At 33.8% G+C, this 13,733-nt stretch overlaps 1 protein-coding gene across 2 annotated transcripts in view; it reads right to left on the minus strand.

Annotated features, from left to right (window-relative positions):
* Window positions 1–13,733, minus strand: part of CSMD3 (CUB and Sushi multiple domains 3) — a 1,270,863-nt gene that overhangs the window by 303,777 nt on the left and 953,353 nt on the right. For both annotated transcript variants that reach the window (XM_047842282.1, XM_047842281.1), the window contains 2 exons: window positions 12,695–12,821; window positions 10,289–10,491 (listed from right to left, as the gene is read on the minus strand). In XM_047842282.1, coding sequence (XP_047698238.1) covers window positions 10,289–10,491; window positions 12,695–12,821 — 330 coding nt within the window. The remainder of the gene's footprint in view (window positions 1–10,288; window positions 10,492–12,694; window positions 12,822–13,733) is intronic.

Genomic DNA, 13,733 nt, shown 5'->3' on the forward strand with positions numbered 1-13,733 from the left:
CAGGGGAGGGTCAGAGAGAGACGGAGAGAGAATCCCAAGCAGGCTTTGCACTGTCAGCAGAGTCCTACATAGGGGTTGAAATCACAAAGTGTGAGATCATGAACTGAGCCAAAATCAAGAGTCAGATGCTTAACCAGCTGAGCCACCCAGGAGCCCCTTTCTGTTTCTTAATTTTATGAGAGCTTCGTTTTTATCACGAGGCTATGTATCATCAAAACTTATATTTGTATTATTATCACAAAACAAACAACTATATTTAATATTAAAATTTTTAAATGTGAACTTTGTCTTACTTAAAAAATAGTTAAAGATAATTCTCTGCTTGGGGCGCCTGGGTGGCTCCGCGGTTGGGCGTCAGACTTCGGCTTAGGTCATGATCTCACAGCTCCTGAGTTCAAGCCCCGCTTCGGGCTCTGTGCTGACAGCTCAGAGCCTGGAGTCTGCTTCTCATTCTGTGTCTCCCTCTCTCTCTGTCCCTCCCCCACTTTTGCTCTGTCTCTCAAAAATGAATAAATGTAAAAAATAATTTTTTTTAAATAAAAAAAGATAATTCTCTGCTTAAAGCTTAAAAAATGTATGTTAACACCATAGAAATGAGATAAATGAAAACAATAGTCCAAAGGACTGAGGGGGAAATGGGAATACACTATTGTGGGGTTCTTCTATGAGAAGTGGAATAATAGAATTTGATGCTGGGTGTTACTAAGTTAAAAATGCATGCTATAAATACTAGAGCAGGTACGAAAAAAATACATAGCTAATACATTTAGAAAGTGAAATTAAGAAAAAAAAATCCCACTTACAAATGCATCACAAAGAGTAAAATAGGAATAAATTTAACAAACGAGGTGAAAGACCTATATGCAATTTGAAAACTACAAGACTTTAGGGAAAGAGATTGAAAAAGACACAAATAAATGAAGAGATATTACGTGTCCATGGACTTGAATTAATTGTTGTAATGTCCATACTACCCAAAGTAATCTATAGATTCAGTTCAACCTCTCTTGAAATTCAAATTGCATTTTTCACAGAAATAGAACAGATAATACTAAAATTTGTATGGTACCACAAAAGGCCCTGCATAAACATAGTGACATTTTTAAAAATCTGACACCAAAAGTAAAAGCAACAAAAGCAAAAATAAACAAGTGGGACTATATCAAACTAAAGAGCCTTTGCACAGCAAGGAAACCATAAAAAAAATGAAAAGGCAACATACTAAATAGGAGAAAATATTTGCAAATCATGTATCTGATAAAGCGCTAATATCCAAAATATATAAGAAACTCGTAAAACTCAGTAGCAAAAAACAACAACTCAGAAACAAAAACAAACAGAAAACAATCCAATTAAAAAATGGGCAGAAGATCTAACCAGACATTTTTCCAAAGAAGACATACAGATGGCTAAGGTACAGAAAAGATGCTCAACATCATTAATCATTGGGGAAATGCAAATTGTAATCACAATGAGCTATCACTTCACATTTGTTAGAATGGTTATTATCAAAAAGATAAGAAATTGAAGTGTACACAATGATGTAGAAAAAAAGGTAACCTTTGTGCACTGTTGGTGGGAACATAAATTGGTGTAGCCACTATGAAAACCAGTATGGAGATTCCTCAAAAAATTAAAAACAGAATTATTATATGTTCCAGCATTTCCACTTCTGAGTATTTACCTGAAGAAAATGAAAACTCTAACTCAAAAATATATATGTACCCCATGTTCACTGCAGCACTATTTACCATAGCCAAGATATAGAAACAACCTAAGTGTCTATTATTAAATAAATAGATGAAGAAACTATGTGTGTGTATGTGGGTGTGTGTGTGTGTGTGTGTGTGTGTGTGTGTGTGTACACACACTGGAATTTTATTCAGCTATGAAAAAGAATGAAACTTTGCCATCTGGTCCAACACGGATGGACCTTTAGGGCAATATGCTAAGTGAAATAGAGAAAGACAGATAACATATGCCTTTTCTTACTTTGAAATGTAAAGAAAATTAAAAGAAACAAACAAAAAACTCATAGATACAGAGAACCAATAGATGGTTGCCAGAGGCAGGGAATGAGGGAGGTGGAGAAATGGGTGAAGGGGTTCAAAAGGTTAAAAAAAAAGTTAATAGAGGAAAAAATATCATGGAAAAAAGGAACAAGTAGATCCAATAAAAATAATAGTAATATGGTAGACAAAGTTAACTATAGGAAAAATTTACATGAAATGTAAATGGTCTAATAATTTAAAAGACAACAATCAAAAAGTATACATTTTTAGACTGTATAAGAAACCATGACTCAATCAAATGCTATCTACTAGATACCTAACTTAATTATAAACACATTACCAAATTAAAAAGATGATAAATAGTACACCAATGCCATACTAATTGTAAGATATTTATGTGAGACAAGGTAAATTTCAAGAAATAGTAAATTACTAATGAAAAAGAAAGATAGTTCTTAGTAATGAAAAAATTAAGTCATTAAGAAGACATAAAACCTACAATGTTATGCACCTAACAACAGGTCTTCATAATACACACACATACACACACACACACACACACACACAAAACATGGCAAGACAGAAAGAATAAGTAGAGTCCAACTGAGCATTTCAATACTTCTTTTTCATCAGTTGATTAAAAAAAATGTAGACAGAGAACCAGTAATGATATAGAATACTTCAAACACAACATTATCAACCAACTATACTTAACTGGTATTTACAAAACACTCTGCCCAATAATACCAAGTGCACATTCTTTTCAATGCATATGGTACTTTTAGAAACCATATGGTTGATCATAAAACAAGTCTAAGAAAATTTAAAATTATTAAAATGTTAATATTTTTACTGGATTTATAATATTAGATGTTTTTTTCTTTGATTCAAGGAACTTTTTAAAGACTATGCTTTGATTTCATGAAGTGGATATAAATAAAACTTTTATTGGAATTAAAATACTTGAGGCAATTGATGTTACTGATTCTCTATTTAAAGCAATGATGTGACTAATATAAAATTGAACTTACTGAACGATTTGTGAAGTTCTTCTATGGGAACTGGCATATTAACAATTTTAATATGCATGAGGAAGAAAATTTAGAATACAAAGTGATAAAATTAGTTTAATAGTTTTCATTTGCTCTAAATGAAACTTCCTGCTTTTTAAACACATTAATGTCACTGGTTTTTACATGGTCATTGACACCACTGTGGTCCCCATGTATGTTAATATATACTATGTGCCAGCTGCACTTTCATAATCTTTTTCTTTTCTTTTCTTTTCTTTTCTTTTCTTTTCTTCTCTTTTCCTCTTTTCTTTTCTTTTTAAATGTCTATTTATTTATTTTTGAGAGAGAGAGAGAGAGAGAGAGAGAGAGAGAGAGAGAGCAGGAGCAGGGGAGGAGCAGAGAGAGAGGGAGAGAGAGAAACCCAAGCAGGCTCTGTGCTGACAGCACAGACATGGGGCTCAGTCTCATGAACCATGAGATCACAACCTGAGCTGAAATCCGGAGTCAGATGCTTAGCTGACTGAACCACCCAGGTGCCCCACATAATCAATTCTAATTTTAATTGAGATATTATTGGGCTTTTTGATTATTAACATACAGATATTATGAGCAACTTGTGCATAATCCTTAACATAGAAGCACTAAAAATCTTCAAACTATATAGTTAATCTAGTTAATCTATATAGTTAATATAGTTAATCTATATAGATCTATTCTGATGATTTATTGTTTGAAAATGTGTGGGGAATTTGTTCATAAAACAATACTCCATATCAATATCTTAAAACAGTACACTCTTAGGTCTAAAATTTCCAATATCTCACCTTTATTATCATACACACTACATTCTTAGCCAAAATATCCCATCTTTCATATAAGGTCAATAAATTAGTAGAAAAAATTGTCACATTACTACCAATGATATCATGGTGCCAGAGAGCACTTTCATTTAGAAAATAATTGCACTAAAAAGATATGGCTATAGAAGATAGGTATTTTAAAATAACCAAGACTTATTTAATACCTTAGCTATTTTAAAATGATGAAGCTGGCTGGAGCTAATACATCATCATGGCTTCAAATCAGCATTTAATTTAATTTTATATTTTAGAATATAATATTGCCCTATATACTGTTAACATGAAACACAAGGCAATAAAGTCACATGTAATTCAGTATTAAACTTTTTTTTTGTCTGTATAGGAAAATAATCAGCATACGATTTCCCCTGTAACACATTTTTACCTAAATATGTTTTATTGAAATTAGATTATGTGGGACGCTGCTTCTTTTAAAAGTGTGTTTCTGGATGTACTAAAATACTTTGATTTATAAATACTAATAAAAATAGTCTAAATTCTTTCCTGCTATATTTTTGGGCTCAGTTTCAACTTTTTCAAAGATAAGTTTGTGTTAACATCTTTATGGCTTTGTGCTTAGTCCCTTCTTGACAGCATCCTTTGGCTGAACTGACTTGCTTTTTGGATGGTGAAATCAGCTTTCTTAAAAAGTAAATATTCAATACACACATTTTCACTAAACATGTCATTTAAAATTTTTAATGTTTTTATTATTTATTTTTGAGAGAAAGAGAGAAAGAGAGAGAGAGAGACAGCACAAGCAGGTGGAGCAGGAGAGAGAGGAAGACATAGAATCCAAGAGGGCTCCAGGCTCTGAGCTGTTGGCACAGAGCCCGATGCAGGCCAGAACCTATGAACTGCAAGATCATGACCTGAGCCAAAGTCAGATGCGTAACTGACTGAGACAGCCAGGCACCCTTATACATGTACTTTTTAAAATCCCACTGCTGCCACAAATGTCTACTGCCATATAATTTTAAAAATTATTTCCATGATAAAATAAATAACAAAAACACTCATGGCAAGAACATGCAGACTATATACTATAGCTTTCCAGCATATCTCCCGAACATCTATTTCTGTGCATATTTCAAGAACACATTTTTCCTGTTAATCCTGCCAATTCATGTCCTGACAGCTTTATGTATCTTTCAAACCACAGCAAGACTATGACATAACTTGCTGTTATACAAAATAGCTTGCAGGGCAATAGCATTAAATACTTCTCCTACTACCTTCCAAGATCAGAATGAGTTAGGTGTTCATATCCGAGAATAATTTATTTATCTACAAGTGCCCTATACATTCTCCTTGAAAGGGAAGTGTGAATTACCTGGCACATGGAAAAGATTGAAAAATGTAGATTGCTTATCAATATTTGTTTTTCAAATTTAATCATGTATTATAATTACTCTGAGCACTGTCAACATATCTCACACACTACTAGATGACATCAAATACAAAACATAGGTCTAAGAAATACACCTTGGGTATTTTAACAGAATACTGGCTTAATATTGGCCAAAATAATGATACTCTATTAAAAAAATACAGATCCAAATTCGAAACCAGTCAGGATGCTAGGACGACATGCATAAACCAGGACTGTCCTGGGCACCTGGGCCATTTGGTGACTCTAATAGAAATTGCACATAATGCCAGAGCAGTACAAATGTGGAAGTGACTACTTCTGCCTGGAAGTTCATCAGTATCAGAAGTATCATTTGTCCTGGATCTTGGAAAATACCTAAGAATTTATAGATTTTGTATGGGGACCGAAGTGTTTTAAGAATATGGAAGAGAAGCAGAAATGTGAAAGGACGTTGTCCTCTCAGGACAGTGTAGTTAGACAAGTGGATGTGTATAAATGAGTAGTGAATGATTATGCTGGCAGGTAGTTTGGGGGCAAATTGTGGAGGCTTTAAAAGTAACTCCAAAGTTTTGAACTTATGGCTGAGCGACCAGTAGACAAAAAATAATGAAACAGAGGAGTGATGTCTGATTTGTATTTTAAAAACATCAGTCAGGTAGAAATGTGTAGAAAAGTCTGGCTGGAGGGACAATGAAGTGAGTGGCTAGTTGACTGTCACAGCAATGCAGGCAGTGATAATGAAGATGGGGAAAAAGGCAGGGACACCATGCAGTCTTTTGAGGCTGGGCGACCTCACCTTCCTCTGGCTAAGGGATCCATTTCCTTGAGAGTCAACAGTATAAGCATGGGCCTTCGTATTTTGTATTACCCAGCAGGGGTAGATTCTTAACAGACAGGTCAAAGAATGAAGAACACAGAAAATGCTCTGTCAAAATTAACTATTCCGTGGGCAAATGACACTATGATACCCCAAAGATGCCTTCCCCATGGAACTAAAGTAGGACAGGAGAGGCAGATTATACATTTAAGCAGGAGATATAGAGGCTGACTGCTGAGACCCAAGGACAGCACATAGGACAGCAGGAGCGGTGTCAGACTTAAGTAGCTCTGATTAAGCAAAAGTGCCTCGCAGACTATAACACCAAGAGGCAACATGACAGTCTCTGCAAAGAATGAAGAGATCATGAAATGGAAGTCTTGGGGCTGCTGAGAGTGGCTTGATGATGATTACAAAGTTGGTGTGTGACCTACATTTCAGTTAAATTCACTTCGCACAAAGTTCAGTGAAATACATTTCATTGGTTGCATTTTGTCGCTGAAGACTCTTCTCCTATTGCCTGACTTGTTTCTCGTTTAAAAATTTATTATTTGACACTCACTCAACAACAGCTATTTGCTCAAAAGGGGCCTGGGTATTGTGGAGGTGGGGGAGAGGGGACAGAATACAAGTCTGAGGTAATCAAAATGATACAGCTTGATTTGGCTACGACTCCTGGTTTAAGCTTGTTACCCAGCTTAATTTTAAATAGTGTCTTCCTTCACTTTCAACAATCGTCCTAGATTTGGACAATAAGTTATATGCTTGTCCTAAATAGAATCTTTGTCTTTGTAGATATTTAGGGAGGCAAAGGTACTCACGAGGTATTTGGGAAGCACAGATCACATAATGAAAACATCTTCAGAACAATGAATTGATAAACTATTCTCATCTTTGGGAAAAAAAATTACAGCTAGTTCTTGGGGCATGGGCTGGAATATGTTTTAGAAATGGAGGTCAGGAAATGTTTTACAAAGAGAAGGCTTGGTGCTGAGTCTGCACGATGGAGCAAGACTTAAGGAAAAGGAGCAGAGGGGCGCCTAGGTGGTTCAGTCAGTTAAGCATCTGACATTGGCTCAGGTCATGATCCCATGGTTTGTGGGTTGGAGCGTCACATGGGGCTCTCTGCTGACAGCCTGGAGCCTGCTTGGGATTCAGTGTCTCCCTCTCTCTCTCTGTCCCTCCTCCATTCTCACTCTCTCTATCTTTCAAAAAATAAATAAACATTAAAAAAAAAGGAAAAGGAGCAGAAAAAAAGCTTAGGGTGAAAGAAGGTTTAGACAGAAAGCACAGAGTGTGTGTGTGTGTGTGTGTGTGTGTGTGTGTGTGTGTGTGTGTAGGAGTAGGAGTACATGTGTGTATTTCTGAGACTAAGAAGATTTGCCTGGGTGAAAAAGAAAATGCAATTGTGGAATAATTGGAGATAACTATGTTTAATAACTGGTCCTTAAGAGATTTCCCTACAGTAAATGAGCAAATGAATGAATGGGTAACATGATTCAAATTTACATAGGGAAGAAGACTTTGAGTGAGCCACTGAACTGGAAAACTCTACAGTGCAGGCCAAATTTCACCTGCAGTAGTGGTTTATTGGCCTATAGTCTGTTAACATTTTCTTTAAGATTAATGGTTTACTTTGAAACTTTGCTGACTTTACATAAAACTCCTTATTTCAACTTCCACTTTAAAAATAGCTTTTCTATAGAATAGGGCAAAATGACTATCGCCAGAGGGGGCAATGGTCCCTTGTAAATGGGCATGCATGCACTCCGGCTTTCCTTCATTTCTCCTCACTGCTTTACTGGTGTAAGATGTGGAAGTTGGGAGCATAATCAGAAACATGAGCTGATTAAATTGTAGAACTTCATTGTAACTAGTAATTTATAACTAAAAGCTCTCTATTTCCTCTGGCATAGGATCTACATAATAATGACAGCACAATAATGCCAATAACTGCTATTAATTTACCAGGCACCTGGCACAGCAAAAAGCTCCCATGTGGATTTGAGCCACAGTCCCAGGTATCTTTTAGCACTATGACCTCGAACAAATTAGCTCTCGTTCTAAACCTCACTGTATTTATGTGGGGAATGGGGGTGACCAAACATAAATCACGTGGATTTTATGAGATTTAAACGAGATTATGTATATAAAGCTCTTAACATGTTTTCTGGCACACCAAAAAAGGTCTCATTCATGAAAAGAATATTTTTGAATTTTAAATCTGGACACTTGGAAAGCCATATAAAAATGAGTGAAAGAAGATATCCAAAAAGGGGATTAATTTTCATTGATTGATGCTTTTCATAATATAATATATTCACCCTCCAAGTAATTTTATTTCAATGGGTAGGTTTTTAGTCTCAGATCACTAGTATAAATTTCTATGCATCTTCAAAGACTATTATGAAGACAGATTTATTAAAGTTCTAGTACAATACATATTGTTTCCTTAAATGCCTTATAAATACAATAAATCTAAAAATGCATTACTAATTTAACTGAAAAAGCTGCAGTAAAAATTCCTGGAAATAAATAAATAAATAAATAAATAAATAAATAAATAAATAAATAAATAAATAAAAACAGCCTGTATCTATTGAGCAGATGAACTTGGCATTCACGAATGCTAGCCTTAAACAATTTTTCACATGAGTATAGTCAAATTATAAATCACAATAACCATTTAAGTATAAAATATTATATGGTACTAATTTAAGGTAACGAAAAGGAGAGCTATTAGTTACCAAACCAGAAAGAACTTAAACTGAACATCTATCTCTGACAAATTGCCATATCTTCATAAAAAAAAGAGAAATAAACAGTAAAAATAGAAGATATAAATATGAAGAATATTCAACTGGTAGGTTTTTTTAGAATTAGAAGCCATTTGTGTTCACTGATTATATGATCATTTCATTTTTCATTCTTTTTCTCAAAAGATAAAGCATGAATTTACAGATACTGGCTTTTCCATAATGATCCACACTTTCACAACAGCTTGGTTTACACAATACAAAATAATTCACTTATGTTAGTCGATTAGGTCAAACAACTCTGTTCCATGAACCAAAAGTCTGCCAAGTTGTTTAATTGTATTAACCAGTTATTTACCTAACAGTGATATATTTTGTGGACAGTAATTTCAAAAGTTATTTGTGCTTATTTCACTTTTTAAAAAAGATTTCAATATTACATTTACTCATATAGTAAAATTAGTTCTCTGAGCACCAACTATATACTTTATACCAAATACAGTGTATACGAGATCATGTTACATCCTAATAACGTATTTATGAGATAAGCATTATTATACCTATATGAATTAGAAAACTCAGCCTAAGATGATGAGGTCAGGGACACAAAGTCAGCAGTTAGTAAAGAGTCAGGACTTGGATTCAGGCACATTTCAGGAATACTGGTTTGTATGCTTTCCATAGATGATCTTAGAAATTTGCATATGTTTCTGTTAATAGGATTTTTAAAGACTATAAAGTTAGAAAATCCATTTGATAATTTTCCCAAAGAGGTGATGTATGTTGGCAATAAAAGTAAAAATATAATAATGAAAAGTTTTAAGTTTTTATTCATTTTTTCCAGCCACTAAGTAAAAATCGTTTTTACAGAACAACATATATTTAGCCACTTAGCAGTGCCATAAAAGAAAAAAAGTGCCATGAACACTGGTAATTACTTACAATGAATGACATTATATTGTTATAGGAAGTCTTTAATTTAGAAGTAGATCTAAAATATTTTGTCAAAGATATCTGGGAATATATAATTAAGATCTTTAAAAGAGAAAAACAAAATTAGTAATAATATAGGATTGCTTTTTTTGTAAAGGCAAGTATTCGTTTCCTCCCTTATCTAAAAAATTTCACATTTTGAAATAATCAGTTTTATGGTAAATTGAAATGTAAAGCTTTTGTAATGTAATTATTTCATTTGCTGAATTATTTTAGAAGCACTTTTACTTGAAAAAAAAATGGCTTGACAATTAGAGAAGGTCTCAACAAATAATTGATTAATTCCAAGTTAATTATATTCCTTTTTTCCAAGAATATTTTACCTTCACTGAAGATGAATAATAGGAAGACCAGAAATAAGCATATTTAGGATCATTAAAATTTTAAAAGGTTTGGCCAGGAAAGTTAAAATACTATTTGAATAGTATTCCTACTTTTCATTTAAGAAATAAGATAATAACTCACTTGAAAACTGAATTGCAAATCCAGATTTGCTGATATAAAAATCTGTGTCAAACTGGATGGTGACTATGTTGAGAGTGCTATGGATTCCTTCAGGAATAAGAGATCCACTGATTTCCTTTAAGAGCATCTCATTTTCTGGGGGACCATCCCATACTCGGAGGATATCATGTGATGCTTCCGTATCAAAAGCAAGAAACTGTAGGCTGTGGGAGAACCATATATTTCTATTTAATTATCTCAAACATGGATTCAGTTTTAAATAAAAAGATATACAAGATACGCATCTTTAATTTTATTAGATATTTTTTATACTATCAGATAAAAAATGAATTAGGTAAACAGCATATATAACCTCAATACATGTTTCTTAAACAGAATAATTTATTTTTCTAGAATATGATTAAAAGTCTATTATATCACCTTTGTAAATTATAGAAATTTCAGATTAACAGTCTTTTCTGTGTTCAGAATGTTTTAAAAACATTCTTATTTATTTTTGAGAGAGAGATACAGAGCGCGAGTGGGGGAGGGTCAGAGAGAGACACACACACAGAATTCAAAGCAGGCTCCAAGCTCTAAGCTGTCAGCACAGAGCCTACATGGGGCTCAAACCCACAAACCTTGAGATCATGAACTGAGCGGAAGTCAGATGCTTAACAGACTGAGCCACCCAGGCGCCGGGTGTGTTTGTGAATTTTAACTGTAGCCACAGTAGGTGACACTTATGGAGCATCTAGTACATGCTAGGCACTGTGCAAAATGCATTACGTAGATTTTCTTTGTTTAATGGTTATAATGACTTAATGAAGCAGGCACGTATTTGATCTCAATTCTATAAATGTGGCAAATGGATTTGAGGCAGGTTAAATAAAATTGGCCAAAGGGTGGCAGAGTCATGAATTGAACTCAAGTTTTCTGAATCCGTAGCATATATTTTTACCGATGTTTCAAGTTTGTTTTATCAGAATCAAATGAGGTTTATTCAAGGAATGCAAGAATGAGTTCATATTAAAAAAATCAATACATTTCATCACAATAATAGATATGAGGAAAAAATTACACAAACATTTCAATATATACAGAAAAAGTATTTTTTAAAAATTCAACATTATAATCATACCCAGCAATCTAAGAATAAAGAAGTTCCTTAATGTGAAAATTAATGTTTGCCCAACCCTACTCCCCCCAAAATGCATAAAAACCAAAAAAAACCTTTTTCACGTTAAATCTGCTTTATATCTAGCCTAGACATAATTATTGTCTGATATTTTTCGTGGCCAGGGCCAAAAATTAGAAATCCAGTTACAGCAACATGCTCCACTCTCTCTCTACATATATCACATCTGTGTTAGGTATGTGAAATGTCACAGCTTTAAATTTGTGTTGCAATTTAATATCCAATATTGTTCTTTAATTTAAAAAATTCCAGAATCCTGTTGAATTTAACATTTTTAAGTTTAGTAATTCTAATATTTAAATAAAACAACGTGTGATCTATACTAAAGAAAAACAGGCTGAGGGTTGATCTGGTACAGTCTACTTTGAGTTCTGCAAATTCCCTTGCAGTCGTAATATATCAGTTCACATCAAACAATGCATGGAGTACACCTTTCGGCATGTTGATGAAGAATAATACTTGTTTTTCATAACCACCTTCACTACCCAGAAGCCTGTCTGAAATTTTCTTTACATAAAACAGCAATTTTTAAATTTAAAGAAATTGTTTTGAGAGTGATAACACACCAACTAGCTCAAATTAGGTCTGAAGGGAGGATTTATTTTTGTTCATTTATTAACCTATTCCTTGTCATGATCACAGTAGTTAAACTAGGGTTTAGAGAACGTGATAACTTTGGCAAGCTGGCTGGTGCTGTTTTAGGAGATGATAGTTCTGCCCTAGTCAAAGGGTCAATAATGTGAAGAATTGTGAGCCACCTAACTAAATTCATCTGGAAAGGGAAATCAAACACAGTTTACAGGGCAGAGAGCTGATGCTCCAGAGATGTGCCTAAACCCAGGGAAGACAGGGAATTGTTACTGAGTCCCCTTCTGTTCTTATTTCGTCCAAATGTTCTTGATGCTGAATTTACAACTTTGTATCCCTATCAAAATGGTGGACTTAGCATCTTGAATCACCAAGAATTGAAAGATTAAAGTCCTAAAGAAGCAGAAAACATTTCTCGATCTCTGTGGTCTATGAAAACTACGAATCTAGGGGTTATATGAACTACCACTGTGACAATAATCATACCCGTGAATACTTGTTATACTTTAAAGAGATGAAAACCAGGTTCTTCTTGGCCAAGGCTAAAGATATTGACAGACCTTGTTGTTTGATATTGTATATTGAGGCTGATCAGAAATTTCAGATTCCCCAGTAATTCTGAGAAAATAAAACCCATTTACCTGACAATGTTTCCTGGATCTACCTCAATCATCCACATGCAACGCAGATTATTGTCATATGGAAAGGGATAACCAGGAGATAAGATTCTTCCTGAAGATTCTCCTTTAAAACGACCTCCACATTCAGCTAAAATAATAATAATAATAATAATAATAATAATAATAATAATAATAAATGAAGCCACGATTTAATGCCAATCTTTGCAAAACAATCTACGAATTTCTCAAAAATATATGTTTTTTCATCTTAAGGAAAATAAGGATTGACAATCCCTCTTCTTAAGACAATACATTTTGTATATACTTTCTCAGATTAATGTATTGATTGAAGCAATGATACACTAAAGAGTAAAACAATAAAGTCTCAAGTTAGATCACATAAAAGATAATAAGCTAGGGAATAAAAAAAGGACACACTCAAACACTCTGAGTTTAGGCATTCAAAGATTTTAAGATGTGTTGTTACATAATGATAATTTAAAAAGGCGAAACAGATGGCAAGTTGCTCACTGCTCGTTGGTTGTAGGCTGAATAATTTATCATCGTGCTACCCCACCTCTGAGAAAAACTAATCTTTACTGTGGTCCCTCAGGTCTTCTAAATTTCATTGTCCTTTTATTCCCCTTTAAATCACTCTAAACTCTTTCCTTTTTAACCTCCCCAAAGTCAAAGTGGCATTTTTATTAGATTTCTCACTTCAGTAAAATCTAGTTTAATTTAATGAGTCCTTAAATTTTATAAAACTCATCAAATCAAAAGTGTATGTATTGTTATACAATATTTTTAAAAAATCTTTTGGGGGATCACCTCTCCATTTGAATGCTATTTAATATATGGGGATGTCTGTAGAGGTTTTATTTCAGTAAACAGATAATCTAGAAAGAATCCTCTGTACTGGAGATGACAGAAAATAAGCATTGCACTTAGTATATTGTTCTACATCTCTAACCCCAGAAACAAGGATAACACTGTGTAATGCATCATACATTTGAAAATTCTCCAGATTATTTCCTACCAAAAAATAAACAAAAACAAAAAA

Source organism: Prionailurus viverrinus, chromosome F2 (assembly GCF_022837055.1).
Source record: "Prionailurus viverrinus isolate Anna chromosome F2, UM_Priviv_1.0, whole genome shotgun sequence".
NCBI classification, from domain to species: Eukaryota; Metazoa; Chordata; class Mammalia; order Carnivora; family Felidae; genus Prionailurus; species Prionailurus viverrinus.